We start from the raw sequence: 16423 nt of genomic DNA, 5'->3' as shown, positions 1-16423 counted from the left end.
CTCTGCAAAAGAAAGGCTTGGCCCGTCCACATTGCTAAGTGCTAGGCTTACCGAAGGAATAAGTAATAGTGCCAGGTACTTGCAGAGTGGTGGATCAGTCTCTTCAAGTTAAGGGGAGGAAGTTTTTAATCTTTCCCCACCTTTTCAAAATTCAGGAGATAAGCCATGGGCTGGCACTTCTCTACAGTTCTCTTGGTACGGAAGAGGACAAGCATGCCCGTTGCTTAGTTAACTGGATCACAGGTTGCATAATTTTCAGTCATGCTTCTGGAAGGTAGAAGGAAGGAAGGAGTTAATATCTTAAGGCATCCAGCCTCTCAGGAGCATTCAGGTGTGTCTGTTCTTTCATTTCTTGACTGTGCAGTTACAATGCAAACACCTTGGAAAGCCGCAGTTCTCGGAGTTACAGAAGAGGCTCTGTTTAGGAGAGATTAGAAAATGGCTGATCCTGAACTAAGTCCTCCCGAAGAAGTATCTCAAGAACTGGTGCTTAAGGACTCCATACCTGTGGTGAACAGACCACCAATCTGTGAAGAAGAGTGTGAATGTGTAGGACTAAAGAATGACAGGGAAAGTCTGTCAGAATCTGAAAGAAAAGATGGCTATGACAATGGTGAAGAGCTGGGAGACGACAGAACTAAAAATGGAACCAAGGAGGAGCCTCCAGGTCCACCTGGCTCAAGTGAAGAAGCGGATGCAGTGGAGGAAGAAGAGATTCTTTGTGATTTCTGCTTGGCTGAGAAGGTACAGGCAGTGAAATCATGTTTGACCTGCATGGTAAATTATTGTCAGGACCACTTGCGGCCTCACCTGGAGAACATCAAACTACAGACACATAAGCTTATGGACCCACGGAAGGATATTGACATAGAGAGCTGCGAAGCCCACAGGGCACATCTCAGTTGGTTCTGCCACACGGATCTTGCTTGTGTCTGTGAGGAGTGCCTTGCTGAGGGACACCAGGAACATAAAGTGGTTACTTGTGAGGTAGCCAGAAAAGAAAAGGAGGTAAATGGGGGTATATTTATTATTGATATATTGGATTGTATGTATTCTGTGGGGGTGGGGAGAGTGACATGGCACACTGAATTGCAAGGAAATATGAGGCCTAACAGTTTTATTTTTCACTCACAGGCACTGAGGTGGGTGTGTCTTATTTGACCATCAGAGGGAAATAGAGCAGCTCCTGTTAGATATTACTGTGGACTACAGTCTTAACATGTTCACTAGGGAGTAGCCCCACTGAAGGGAGTGCACCTCCTTCTGAGTAAACTTGCATAAGATTGTGATATCAATGTGGGAAATCTGCAGACTTATGACTATGTAGCTGGAGTACTATCCTTGCAAAAAGGATTATTGCTTTATATGGGAGATAGCTAGCAAATGTAGATGAACAGAAGTAGAGTTTCCTTGTGTTTTGTTAGAGAAAATGGCAGCATTGCCAAATGTTATCAGCACACACACCAACCTTGGCCATGTTGCAAAGAGTGAGCCAGTTATGTAATGCTATATAGATCATCTGTTGGCATTTGGATACAGATGCACGGGAATCTGTGTCTGACTGTCAAAATGTTGATCTATGCATGTATTTTTGCCAGGCAGATAACCTGCTCAGTCCTTAGGCATATAGATGATGCAAAAATGTAACTGTAAGAAGGCCACAGAAATTAGGAGAAAGGCTGTTGATTTAGTCTTGCACTGTTAAGTTTGATTCCCAAAGTTTGGCTGATGGACATGAAGCTGAATACAGTAGTTTTAAAAGTGGATTGAACAAATTCATGGACAATGAGGGTTATCAAAGGTTTCTGGTTATTAGCTCCCTCCCTCCCTCCTTCCCTCCCTCCCTCTCTCTCTGTCCTTCGCCTCCTCCTCTCCCCCAGTATATCAGTTGCTGGACTTGTGTCATTGTACTTGTGTCTGGTTGAAGGACTTCCCATAGACAACCAGTTGGCCATTGTGTGAATAAAATGATGGACTAGATGGACCTTTGGTCTAATCATAAGTTTCATTATGGTTTACAAGATGTTGCACAAGTTGACTATGCTCTGGCTCCAGCTGACATTTTCCCAGCTCAGCATGGGGTTGCTGGAATGAATTGTCTGTGGTTTGCTTCTTTCACATGAGACTCACCTAAACCACTGAGCCTTGCAATTCATATCAAAAGTCTGAAAATTTTGAACTGTTGTCACTGAGAAAGATCTTTTGCCACGGAGGGACACAGAGGGGGAGAGAAAGAGAAATACATTAGTTTAAGTGTTATTACATATTCACTTTTCATATTAATTTATATTTATCTCACATTTACGTCTTATCCTATATTCTTAAGCACAAGAAGAAGCAAGTCTTCACGTGCCTGTTGATCGTTAAATTTTATTCTTTGAAAAGGTTTTTGATTATTCTGTTTTTTTTAAAAAGCCCAGATCTTATATCCTATCTGAGATGGAAGATCATACATCACCTATTGAGCTTTATGGTGTAAACAGGTGTCTCTAACTGAAACTCAACATTTAAATAGCTATATTACCCCTTGCAGTTTATGTACTAGAGAGGCAGCATGGTACAGTGGTTTGGGCATTGGACTACAGCTCTGGAGATCAGGGTTAAAATTCCCTTTGATCCATTGAAATCTACTGGATGACCATGGGCAAGTCACACTCTCTCAGTCTCAGAGGAAGGCAAAAGTAAACTTTCTCAGAACAATTCTTGCCATGAAAAGAAAAAAACCTATCACATGATAGCATTGCTGTAAGGTCACCATAAATCAGAAACGATTTGAAAGTATACAATAGCAACAACACATTTATTTACTACAACACATATCCACCAAAATGTTTGAAAAGCTTTGAAGTTGGACAGTGGTGATGAGATTAAAGAGAGAAAGACAAATCCTAGTATAGGGATTGAATAGGAAGTCAAAGTCATGGGATACAGAACAGTGAATCATGGGTCTTGCCACGAATAATCTTGGCAAGGAGGAGGCTGTTTGGTTGGCCTAATTCATAGGCCTTGGAGCAGAAGACAGGAAATGGGAAATTGGAATGTTCTCAGTGGGGTTTTCTCATATCTACTACTACATTGGAACGAATGGCCAATATTATAAGACATGTTGCCTTTCCCCTTAATAGAAAATTAAGTCTGTTGTGGCAGATGAGCACATGGTCATTCTTACAACACAATTATAATTTCCTCTTTCACATCTTTCTATCTCATCTTCATCAGTTATGTCATATGACGTCTCTAGCACTTATGCCAAGAAATGAATATTATTTTAAAATAACATTTAAAAAGTGCATATCCCCTGTCTCAAGTGTTGAAAGTGAACCATTTGATCTTTCATTCAGATGTTTGGTCTAAGCCAAACTGTAGCAAGTGATGAGAGTTTCTAATAAACTTTGCAAATATAGAGTGAGCTGTTATAAATGATCACTTCTAAGGTCTGTCTGTTTCATTTTAGACTGAATTCCAATGCAGTTCTCAACAAAGAAAAGGCTTTAGGTTTTATCCTTTTCCACAATCTTTTCCATATTCCCTACTCTATGCTGAGACTTCCCAAACCTGAGGCTTTTATAATATGAAAATAATTCCAGAAATGGCAGTGAATCATAGTTTTGGTGGCGCAGACAGACATTCCTAACTGTTATTACTACTTACGTGGTAGGTGTGAATGCCTTGCCCTTTCTGTCCATCTTCCCCATCTCCAGAGTATGATAATTATTAGAATTGTATTTTAGTGAAATGCTCAGGAATTCATGCTATCATTGCTATTTCCCAACTCTAATTCTACCTTGCTGCCTTTCAGTCCCAATTGGTGAATCATTCAAAGTGATGAAACTGGATTCCTTAACACACACACACTATTTTGAATTCTGTCGGGTGCACCAAACTGTTATTTCAAAGACAAGGTGAAAGATGTGTGGTCTAGCAATAAGAATATCTGACTGGGGAAAGCAAGGCTCAAATGCCTACTCACCTGTGAATCACAGTGATCTTGGGCCAGTTGCTTTCTTTCAGCTTCACCCGGAACACATTACTTTTTGGACTATGGATGCAGTTGAAGCAGTTGAAAAACATTCCTATTTACAGTTGCTACCTGATCTTCTATCAGTAAGGCTAGGTCCAGGAGTATCCCCAAATTGCTCCATGAAGGAAACCACAGCTGTATCCAGAACACATTATCATGGATTACTTTTCCAAGTGCCTTTCCCTACATGTTGGCATGACCACTGTGTGTGTCACCTATTAACATAAAGTATGCAAAGAGGATGGGAAAGGTTGGGCACCCCCCCCTCTAATTCTTTTAAATTGGGCCTGCATCCCCAGAAGAGTGATGCAAGGCAGGAAGTGTGGTTAGGCACCAAACCCTGCCCTGATCTACCTCACCAATGCAGAATGAACTTGTGTGAAGACAAAAATGGCACAGGGAAGAAACCAGGTATGCTGGTTTGAGATCTTTGGAAGAAAGACAGGGTACATATGTGGAACCAGTGTAGTGTAGTGGTTTGAGCACTGGCCTACAACTCCATAGTTGGAACCTAAAGAATAGAATGTTAGAGTTTATTATATTTTCATGCTGTGTCTAATAAATGCATTTCTGTTGTTGGTTTAAACCTTCCTCTGCTGGCTGTCAAGCCTGAATTGGAATCAGGCCACACATGCTAAACTAACCCATACAACAACACAATCACAAGTCCATATTTATAAGGGTCACCTTGAGGCCCAGTAACTCAATCCAGAAAAGAAAGAATAAGGAAACAAGGGCAGAGTGAGTGGCAGAATTCTTTAGGGGCTGGGATCCAGTAGGCCAACTGGGAGAAGGGATTGGGCACATCTAGTAAGCACTGTCTGGTATTATTTCATGTAGGGAAAGGCAATAGACTTCATGCATAGACTGGTTCCAGAAACTAAGCTGCGGCCAGACCAGATCAAGCAACTCTGGAGTTACAACCTTCAGATAGTTTTGCTGTTGTGTTTGCAGAAGATGAATTTTTTGAATACTTTACAAAGATAGACCCATGCAGAGTGCACTGCAATACAGTAATCTAGGCTGCTGCTACATTACAGAATTAATGCAGTTTGACACTGCTTTAACTTCCATGGTTCCATCCATTGGAATCTTGGGGTTTGTTATTTGTTGTTTGTTGTGGCACCAGAGCTCTCTGGCAGACAAGGGTAAATATCTCACAAAACTACAAATCCTAGAATTCCATAGCATTGAGCCATGGCAGTTAAAGTGGTGCCAAACTGCATTAATTTTGCAGTGTATATGCAGCCCTAGATGGATCAAAGAATGGGTAATAATTTCAGACAGTTCTTCCATGTTGCAGAAATAAAGCAGTTTGATACCACTTTAACTCCACCCTGTGGAACCCTGGGATTTTTAGTTTGGTGAGATATTCAGTCTGGTCTGTTAAGAGAACTCTGGTTCCTGACCAAATTATAGATTCCAGGATTCTGTAGGAGAGAGTCATAGCAGTTAAAGTGGTGTCCAGCCTACACCCTGAACCTGCTGTGTTCAGGAAAGGATGCAGGTGGCACATCAATTGAAGCAGTTCAAAAACATTTCTATTTACAGTTGCTGCCTAATAATCTATCAGTAAGGCTAGGTCCAGGAGTATCCCCATGAAGGGAACCACAGCTGTGTCCAGAACACCTTATCATGGATTAGTTTTCCACGTTATGAACACCATTCCTGTCTTATCTCAATTAACTACTCAGGCGGGTTACAGACCGCCATTTGGGACGTCCTTAGGACGTCCCAGTTTAAAAAAGGGGCGTCTCTTCTAGACGCCCCTACTCCTGTTACGGACTCTGTCCATAACAAATGGTGGTGGCCGTTCCACATGGCCGCCGCCATTTTGAAGTCTTGGACTCCTAGCGTCCAGACGTGTCGCAGCAGAAGTGACGCCGCGAAAGCACGCCTTGCGCTTTGCGGTGCCACTTCCGGGGCCCAGGAAGGAGCGCAATTTCCGCGCTCCTTCCTCGCAGCGTCCGGGAGTCCCGCAGTTTAGAAGCTGTGGCTCCCGGATGCTGCAAGCGGCGCCGGCAGCAGACTGCTGCAATTCGGCGGTCTGTAACGCGCCTTAGCAGATTACTCTGCATTTAATGTAGCAGGGAATGTGGCCCCTTTGGGCTAGAATTCCCAAGTGGGATGTTCATAAAAGAAAACATAAGGTAAAATTTCATTCATGAATTTGAAAACTATTGCATTGTTTCTATCAATAACTTTTGCTTCATCTATCCACAGTCTGAACTTCTTCAGCTCCAAGCAGAATATGACTGGAAACTGAAGTCAGCTGAAAATGCAATTGTTAAACTGCAGAAAAATTCAGAGTCCATAGTGGTAAGAATTTAGTAGCGCCACCTAATATGATGCTGATATCATGGTGGTTATAGCATCCAGCTAGGTATATTATGTGTTATATTTACTCCCTTCTAGTAATATATTTGTGTGAATGTTACAGGCATGCAGTTTTTCTCTGACCTGCAGGACCATATTATGTCCCTGAAAATTTGGCCTCGAGTGAGCTCCAACTTTGAGGAGGCCTTGTACAAGCTACCTTCTGGTTTCATCCCTTTTAAATGGATATCCCTCCTCCCCACATCCTTAACAGTGGCAGCAACAGCAGCAAAGTTCCAAGTTTAGTTAGTAATTGGATTTCTTTCAGTGACCCAGAATACTCAATATAGCATCATTACCAGAGCTTGGAAGTTCCTCATTATATTAATAGCTCTTACCTGCACTCAGGCTGCTGCCACACTGCAGAATTAATGCAGTTTGACATTGCCTGAACTGTTATGACTCCATCCTATGGAATCCTGGAATTTGTAGTTTGTTGCAGTAGCAGAGTTATCTGATAGAGAAAGCTAAATGCCTCACAAAACTACAAATCCTAGAATTCTATAGCATTGAGCCATGGCAATTCAAATATTGTCAAATTGCATTAATTTTGTAATGTAAATGGATCCCCGGTTGATGGAAAGGAGCAATAGCAATGAGATTATTCCTTAAAAATGCAACACCATTGAGTTTTATGAATATTGACTATATCATATTCTTTTCTTTTTCTTTGGGGGGACAGAGGGGTGTTGCTTCTTAACATATTGATATGGGATGTCACAGAAAGCCCTACATAGCTTGGGTCCTGACTTCTTGTGGTAACGCCTTCTCCCATATCATCCTCCCCGCACTCTTTGTTCTGCTGGGAAGAATCTGCATCAACCAAAGAGGACAAGACTTTCGGCAGTGGCCCAGCGCTCTTTTTCAGCAGTTGCTCCTAGACTCTGGAACGACCTGCCGGATGACATCCGTCAGATTACCACCTTGGAAACCTTTAAGAAGGCTATTAAGATGGATCTCTTCTGGCAGGCCTTTCCAGACTAGGTCCACCTCTATTTTCCTGCCCCCCTCCACTTCTCTCCCCTTTTCTCCATCCCTTTTTCCATCCTATCTGGTCCCCGCTATACATTTCTTTCCTTTTCTTTTTTTTTACAAATCTTCCATTGATTTTAACTGTGATTTTATACAGTGGTACCCCGGGTTACGAAAGTAATCCGTTCCGCGGAGCCCTTCGTAACCCGAAATCTTTCGCAAGCCAAAATTGCCATAGGCGCTAGCGCTGGAAGCCACGATTCCGTGTGAAAAAGCGCCGAAAAGCACCAAAATTTCTTTTAATAACTCCAAAAAAAAAAAAAAAAAACGTAACCCGAAACAGTTTTTTCTAATGGATTTTTTTCGTAACCCGGAAATTTCGTAAGCCGGTGATTTCGTATCCCGGGGTACCACTGTACTGCTGTTTTAATATCTGTCTGGTTTAATCTCTTTTTAGTATTACTATGTTTTTAACTGGGAGGGGGAGGGATAGGGGTTTTAGAATTTTAACTGTATTCTCTTTTATTGTTGCAATCCGCTTGGATTCCAAGTGATTAAGCGGAATAAAATAATAATAATAATAATAATAATAATAATAATAATAATAATGTAGCTAAAATTTCTGTTGTGCTGTTTGTTTATTGTTGTTGTACACCTGTTTAAAAACTTTTAAATGTAGTTTATGGTCCAAAACACACCACAGATTTCAGAGCAATTTGACTTTTATCCATACAATGTTGAACATATTAACATATCAGCTCTGCTGCATGACATGAACCATGCTTATTTTGGATTGGAAGTAAGCTGTAGGGACCTTTGCTGCTCTGTGACTAAGGTCCAGAAATAATTCAATCTGAGGGCCCATACAGACAGGCCAAAATAAAGCTGCTTCGGGTCACTTTGGAGGTATGCTGTTTAAATGACAGACATATTCTAAGAGGCCAAAAACTGTGCCAAAGCTCTGCTCCAGTCCTCAAGACTGGAGCATGGCTTTGGCACGGTTCCTGGCCTCTTAGGACACATGCGTCATTTAAACAGCATACCTCCAAAGTGACCCGAAGCAGCTTTATTTTAGCTTGTCTGTACTGGCTCTGAGACTGCTTTAACTGACTTGCCTCAATGCTAGGGAATTCTGGGAACTTTAGTTTTATGAGACATTTAGCCTTCTCTGTCAGAGAGCTCTAGTGCCACAATATATTACAATCCCCAGGATTCCCTAACACTGAGCCAAGGCAGTTAAAGTAGTTTCGGACTGAATTATTTCTGGAGTGTGTTTTGGGCTTTAGTTACAGGAGCAGCACAAGACCCTACTGCTTGCTTCCAGTCCAAAATAACTGGCAACACAGTTCACATAATACAGCAGAGTTGACGTGTTGATATATTCAGCATCTTGTAGATACAAATCAAATTGTTTTGATCTTGCACATCCCTCGGATCTGTTCCAACTTGGATGCCATACAGTCCCAGTGGATATAACTTTGACACTTGTTTGTCCAGTAATGATGGATTCTTTTCAATTTGTGCAGCCTAAGGATGTAGACAGAATCCTTGGAGAAGTGAGAGCCACCATTTGTGTGCTAGACCCTTGCCTTCTTGGCGCATTAAATAGGCTAGAAAGGTGGAGATCAGCCAGTGTTTCCTTGCAGCACTAGTTCCAACATGCCTAAAGGAGGCAGTTGTAAGGCCTCTTTTTTTAAAGCCTTATCAGAACCCTCCAGAGTGGCCAGTATCCAACATTTCATTTTTGGTCAACGTAATCAAATTTGTGGTGGCCTCTCAGATGCAGGGAGTTTTGGATGAGATGGATGACATTGGGTTTCACCCTAGTTATGTGACAGATATAGCTATGATTGCCTTGGTGGATGATCTATGTTAGGAAGTAGGCAGGGGAAGTGTCCCCCTGTTGATTCTGTTGGACCTCTCAGTGGGTTACACTACCATTGACCATTGTATCTTTCTGGGCTGCCTTGCAGGGTTGAGACTTGGAGGCATTATTTTACAGTAGTTCTGATTCTTCCAGTTGATGCTGTGGGATGCTTGTAACAAGAATCTTGTTCTGTTCCTTGGTCATTGGTCTGTAGAGTTCCTCGGGGCTTTGTTCTGCCTCTCATGCTGTTCATGATCTACATGAAACCACTAGGAGAGGTTGTTCAGATGTTTTGGGTCTGGTGTCAGCCATATACTAGTGGAACGCAATTCTGTTTCTCCTTTTCACCCAAACAAGGACACTGTTTCAGTTCTAAACCAGTGTCTGGCATCAATAATTGATCTGAATAGGACAAACAAATTGTAGCTTATATCGCCCAGACAAGACAGAGACACTCCTAGTCAGTCCAAAGGGAGATCAGGGCATAGGTTGTACTCTTGCAGAAGACACAGATTCACAGTTTTGGAGTACTCCTGGACTCAGCCTTGAATGTAGGGCCCCAGGGTTTTGGAAATGGTCAGGAGTTCTTTGGCCACTTAAAACAAGTGCACTTATTACACCTCTTCCTGGAGATGTCTGTTCTGGCCATAGTGACACATGGCTCAGTAACACCCCATTTGGATTAGTGTAATGAAATTTACATGAGACTGCCTTTGAAGACTGTTTAGAAACTTCAGTTCAGCTGCAGCCAGATTGCTAACTGGTTGGCTAAAGAGCCAGCCTGCTCCAACAGCTGGCTGCTTGTCTGCTTCCAGGCACAATTTGAAGTTCTGGTTATGATCTATAAAACCTAAATGGCTTTGGTCTGTTGCTGTTACTGTTACAATATTTGTATCAACATCCTTTTCCCATTTTGGGACTCAAGGAAGCTTACAACAGGTAAAAAGCATAGTTAAAATTCATAGCATACAGAAGTTAAAAAGCAATTAAATCATAATAAAACTAAAACCAGTTAAAAGCATAAACCATTAAGCAACGACAACAAGTAAGTCCAGCATATTATACAAGGCCTGTTTCTCCTGAAAAGTCATTTCTCAAAGGTCTGCTGGAATTTTACCTGTTTGTGGAAATATAGTGAGGGTGTGAGTCTAACTACTCTGGGAAGGGAGTTCTAGACCCTGGGGGGCAGTCACTGAGAAGGCCCTCTCTTGTGTTCCCCCCAGGAGTACATGTGATGGTGGAAGGGCAATGGAAAGGGCTCCCTGGAAGATCTCAAAACACAGACAGGTTTGTTAGGGAGAACTCCATCAAATAATCTGGATCTCAGCCATAGGTCTAGGCTATCTGATAGACTGTTATCTCCCATATGAACTTGTCTGGACCCTAAGAAATACAGGAGAGGTTCTCAATTCAGTCACACCATCTTCACAGGTATGGTTGGTGGGAGCATAAGAGAGGACTGCCCACTTTCCATCCAAAGTGCCCTTGCTGTCATTTCCTTGGTAGGCAAAGCCTCTTTTATTCAGACAGGCTTTTTGATCCAAAGGTTTTAATGGAAAGGGCTTGTAACAGAGTGCTGTATTGTTTTAAACTGTATTGTTTTAACTGCTTTTCATCCCTTTTATGTTATGCCTTAACTCATTTTAACATAATCTATTTTTATGTTGACTTTTTTCATGTTCTTAATTATATAATCATTTTAATTTGCAAGCTGCCTTGAATCCCCAAAATGTGGGGTATAAAAAATTTAATAGTAACAACAAAACAACAAAGGTGAAGTGATCCAGAGTGACATTCATTGTTTTGCTCTGCTGCTGATTATTTTAGACTGAAGCCAAATAGTAAGGCCCTGTGCTGTTTTGTGTCAGAGGGCCCATGTGAACATTTAGCAACAGATAAAAAACAAACCAACCTCTGGCTACTTTTTATGTAATTATGGCACATTACAGAGCGCCCAAAATGGGCACTCTGCTGGCGTCACCGGTTGCTGCGTCCGTGAACCGCAGCGGTCAAACAGCGCGGTTCCCGGGTGCACCAAAAAGCAGCTGCAAAAAGCAGCTTCTTTTTGGGCCCTGGAAGTGGTGCCGCAAGTGGCCAATGGCACACTCGCAATGTCACTTCCGTCGCAGGATGTGCAGATGCTATGCATCCACGATGTCAAGATGGCGGCGCCCGTGTAGAACGAATGCCTCCATTTTGTACGTCCCCAGGATGTACTAGGGTTAGGGGCGTGCGTAAAGCATGCCCTTTCCTAACCCTAGTACGTCCTGGGGACGTACTTTAAGCCCATGCGGAATGGGCCTAAATAACTTTAATTACATAATTAAGGTAGGAAGCAATGCCGTCTCCAAAGAATGTCTAATGCAATGGGACAACATGGAATGAGAGATCTGAATGGTAGTTTACAGCCCCAGCAACGTGGGATATATGCATTGAGAGTATGTTTCTGTCCAGGAATTAGGCTATCCAGGAGCACTTCTCGTGTGCTGTTCTAGTTCTTAAAAGGAAGAACAAGCTTGTCCAAAGCAGACTGCAAACCTGTTCCTAGATCAGTGTTCCTCCTAACCAGCAGCACCTCCTACCTTATCTAGATTTAAGTCTCAAAGTCCAAAATGTTAGAAAAGAGCTGCACTGGAATGATGGCATCCGTCCATGTGGAGGTTTTCGTTGCGGAAACATTTTGATGAGATCACCCAGCAAATAAGCTTCTGACTCAGATTTCTGCATAGCAGATGCATTCTCACAGGGTTGGTCCTCATTAAAATAATAGAAGAGTGACTAATGTAATTCTTTGCTATCTTCTGGAAAGCTTGTTAAGCCACACAATCCTTCTGCTAGCTTTAACAGGATCCCGAGGAATGCAAAACATTCCATTGCTGTCTCTGCTGGGCTCGGTTTTGACTGTTTTCACAGTCAACTGGAACCACACTAACCTGAAAAGCTCCTACATTTGATTAGCAGTGCTCCAGTATTTCACAGTTGAAAACTGGGCCACATGTGGCCAAACAACATCAGAGTGTATTCAAGATGGCAAAAGTTTTTAATGAGGAAGAATATACAAGCTGGCCTACAGCAGTTTGCTTTTACTCTTAGCCTACTGCAAATGGCAAAATACCCATAATCCCCTTTCCTCTTCCCCCCACTTCCCTCCTGAGTGAATTGAGTGCAAACTACTTTTGCACTTTGAACTCAGTTTGGAGCGATTGAAGTAAACTGTGGACAAAGAGGGGAAGTTGGAGGAGGAAAGAAAAACAGATAATTTAAACAGCTGAAAAATGGGACAGCAGACGACTAATTGGGACTGTCCCTGCAAAATCAGGACAGTTGGAGAGTATGATTTTCCTCTTAAGGGCATGTCTGCCTCCCTGCTGATTAGCTATGGCACTATAACTGCCAAAATTCTATGATACAGTTGTTGATTCTATGACACAGTTATTGATAGAAGGGTCTACTAAGAAGCTGTTGTGCTTGAGTCTCCTAGGAATAGGGTGTTAGGTGGCATTCTCTTAGTCCATTATGTATGCTTATTCATTTTCACAATCCCTCCTGTTTTCTTTCCTTCATTAGCTACTCTCCTTCTTTTACACTTTCATATCACACAAGAAGTGACATGAATTAATGCTTCACATTATTCTGGACCAGTCCTACCATTAGACAGAGTGAAGCAAATTCATTAAGGCAGCATATTGTGGGTATCATGAAAAAGGTAACAAGTGATTAGTTATTTAGGCGGGATTAGGGAATCACTACAGGTAATAAACATAGTGGATATTTTCATTCCTGCAGAGTTCAGTATCTGAAGTGAAAACTTCGGTGGAAGAGAAGTTTGAGGAACTGCTGCAAGCGGTCAAGAAGACTCACTCTGCCATTTTAGCATTCTTAGAGGAGAAGGAGCGTGCTGCAGTTAATCATGCAAATGGAATAAAGATACACCTTGAGAACAAGCGGGTGACAATGGAGGAATGTAAGAACAGGTTAGAGAAGATGGCCACACACACCAATGACATCATCTTCCTAAAGGTACCTTCCTAGGTAAAAGGTGTAAATGGACAGTCAGTATACAGTTGGCCCTCCATTTCACGAGGGATCCGTTCTGGACGCCCCCCCCCCCCTGTGAGAATGGAGGCTCACATATATTCAAGCCCAATAGGTTTGGATGGGATGCATGCCTGTGTGTGTGCCCATGTGTGTGCACAGGGTGTGCGCCCCGTTGAAAATAGCGGAGGTTGCCCCTCTGAGGATTTTCTAGGTTGCGGATCCCAGATCCACGAGTTAGGAGGGGCAAGTGCAATTAGTTCCAAATAGTCACAATGAATGAAACATGGATTAAATTCAGCCCTTGTTTCTGGTTGCATTTTTTTATATTAATATCGCCTCCTCCTGTGAGAGTTCTTCTTGTTTCTTTGTATTAGGGACTAACTCCTACTATCTGGCAGAGTGAGTGCCTCAGATGGCAGTTTTAGGAAATTATCGCACCTGCAAATTCTGCCAGGATGACACGGGATTGAAAAGTCAAAAATGGATGTTATCGCATGCAGTTGAGGCTAGGCAAGTCAACTGATCTGTAGGCCAGGCCCCAGCCCCTCTTATCCAGCAGCTTTTCAAAAACGGAAGCTGCTGGATAACTGTGGCTGGGGTCCGGGCTGCAGATGGGTCGCACTCACCCAGCCTTGGCTGTGTGTAATAACACCCAGTTTTGACTTTTCAGTCTAGCATCTATCCCAGTGGGATTTGCAGGTGCAATGATCTCCTTTGATATCTGAATATCATGTGGTATTTATTGCAATCAGGGAAAGTAACTTAGATGATTTTCTGTCCTAAATAACTCAGCTGATCCTAGGATAATTTAAGGAAAGTGGTACCATTTGCTATTCCCTCTCAGGCATTGAACTGTGTTGTATTGGACTGGCCCTGGTTTTTATAAACTGCTGTTTGTGTTTATGTGAGTTTGTGCTGGTATATTTGTATGAGGAACTGCTCCTAGATGCATTTCTGAATCTAACTGTTGATTTGCATGTGCATCTGAGACCGTGTTTGCATGGCCCAGAAGACTCCAGGAGCAGCCTGGATCATTCTGGCCCTGAAGTTGCCCCGAAATCTCCCTGTTACCTGAGAACTCTGGAGTGACATGGGATGGCTGTTTGCATGTGCGAACAGGTAGCGGAGGCAATGTGGCACCCAATGTGATCACTTGGCTGCATGCCTCATTCTCTTTTCAGAGGGTATGACTTGCATTTGTGATGTGCTGTAAACAGCTGCCCCATGTCACTCCAAAGGGCTCTGGATTTTCTGGGAAAAAGTGAGTTTTTAAAATCCACGGTTAGGGTGGTATACCATGGATTTGGTGCTGAACTGGCCATACATTATCCAAATAGTTTGCAGGAGAACTGGGAATTGGGCCCTGCATCATCTGGACTGATTGCCATAAGGATGGAGGGGGGATTTGTTATTTGGCTCATGTGGACACAGCCTAAATGACTTGCTGCTCTGTATGAGTCATTTTTATGGCATTCCTGAGGCCCAAATCAGCAGAAGAACCATCCATCCATGGTTGCCAGCCAGGACCAGGTTTTAACATTGCATCCCTCCTTCCTGGAGTACCAAGAGGGCCTTGGCCAGCATGCAGTAGCTTGTTTCCTTCATTCTAAGAGATGAACATCCTCCTGTTCCAAATAAGTCTAGTCCTTGATCATTTCAGATGTTTTCAAATGTGAAAACAGACTGAAAACAAAATTAGAGCAACCAAGCAAGAAAAAGAAAAGTTGCTAGACCACAATGGTGAGTCATGTGTGCACCCATTTATCTAGTCCAAAGCTGCAGAAGCTGTAGGCCTCCAACTGTTGATGACTAATTGTCCCTATGGTTCCTTTCCATTAGCCACAGTGACAGTGGTTGATAGTAATTGGAGTTTGACAATATCTGGAGGGTTAAAGATCTCCCAGCTCTGATGCAGCCACTGCTGAAAGGTAGATAGTTAACAGGGTAATGTGAGGAAGGTAGCCAGGTGGTCTCATCATAGGAGTGTCTACAGTTTTCTAAGCTGCTCACCCCTCCCCATACAACATGCTCCCAACATGGCTATAGCATGGCTAAGCAGGCCTAACTTAACATGACAGAGAGCTATGAAGGGCGAATCTAACATGTGTTATCTCAAGATGATGATTGCTTTACAATACTGAAGCTGAGAGAAAATTAATTAAAAGAACTATATATATTATTTCTCCCTATCTCTCCCCTCCCTCCCTCCATCTGTGTGTAAAAAGACACACACACACACACACACACACACACACACACACACCCCTATTACTAAGAATACTGTGAGTTAAAAAACAGATATTTATGTATTCATTAATTAATAGGAATACTGTGAATTCAAGAAGAGTGTTGGAGATGACACACTACCTAGTGTTTACATTGGTCTCAAAGACAAATTGTCTGGGATCCGAAGGGTGGTCTCAGAGTCCACAGAGCACATTCTACAGTTGTTGCAAACTTCCTATAAGGAAAGATTACAGGAATTTGCCAAAGATGGTGAGTACTCATAATTCCATCCATCCCAATAATTCTTTCTTCTCTGGTTCCTACAGTTAACCAACCTCCCTCCCTCCCACCCTCTTCATTTATTTCATTTTACAGAGGATGCTGGCATAAAAACTATGGTGTCTGCAATTGTTCCATCCAAGCACCGCCTGTCAGCTCCAGAACCCCAAACAAGAAGTGACTTCCTCAAATGTAAGTCATTGGCTTATTATTATTATTATTATTTTGGCAACTTTCATGAGTGTATAACAGTTCCTTTGTCTGGCAACCAGATGTTCTAATGGAAAGTTCAGAAGCAGGACATGAGAACAAACCATCTTCCTGTTAGGCATAGAACATGGAAACCATAGAAGCTTTGTCAAGCAACTGGCACTGAAAAGCATACTGCTGCCAATATTGTATGGAATATATAACTATCCCACTTATATTTAAACTGGTTTGTGATTCACCTTCACTCTGTAAAAATAAATCAATTCCAAAAGGTCCGTCGTTCCCACTATGAAAGCGGATACTGTATTTTCATTATCCCCTTGTAATCACTTCATTTTTGGCATGGTTGCCATCCCCACTAGTTTGCGCCACTTCAGAATACATTATTATTATTATTATTATTATTATTATTATTATTATTATTATTATTATTA

General features: G+C 42.3%; 1 protein-coding gene across 2 annotated transcripts in view; it reads left to right on the top strand.

Annotated features, from left to right (window-relative positions):
* Positions 1-290: 290 nt before the first annotated feature.
* The window catches only part of TRIM16 (tripartite motif containing 16), a 22062-nt gene continuing 5929 nt past the window's right edge, over positions 291-16423 (top strand). Inside the window, exons 1-5 of one of the 2 annotated variants that reach the window (XM_042455263.1) lie at positions 291-1008; positions 6245-6340; positions 13023-13256; positions 15599-15770; positions 15876-15971. In XM_042455263.1, the coding sequence (XP_042311197.1) occupies positions 439-1008; positions 6245-6340; positions 13023-13256; positions 15599-15770; positions 15876-15971 (1168 nt within the window). In that variant the 5' untranslated portion in view covers positions 291-438. The remainder of the gene's footprint in view (positions 1009-6244; positions 6341-13022; positions 13257-15598; positions 15771-15875; positions 15972-16423) is intronic. The other variant, XM_042455264.1, reaches the window with a different exon arrangement.

The sequence above is a fragment of the Sceloporus undulatus genome, chromosome 2 (genome assembly GCF_019175285.1).
Source record: "Sceloporus undulatus isolate JIND9_A2432 ecotype Alabama chromosome 2, SceUnd_v1.1, whole genome shotgun sequence".
NCBI lineage: Eukaryota > Metazoa > Chordata > Lepidosauria > Squamata > Phrynosomatidae > Sceloporus > Sceloporus undulatus.
Note: the sequence above shows the minus strand (reverse complement) of the source record. Positions and strands in the feature narration are given on the sequence as shown.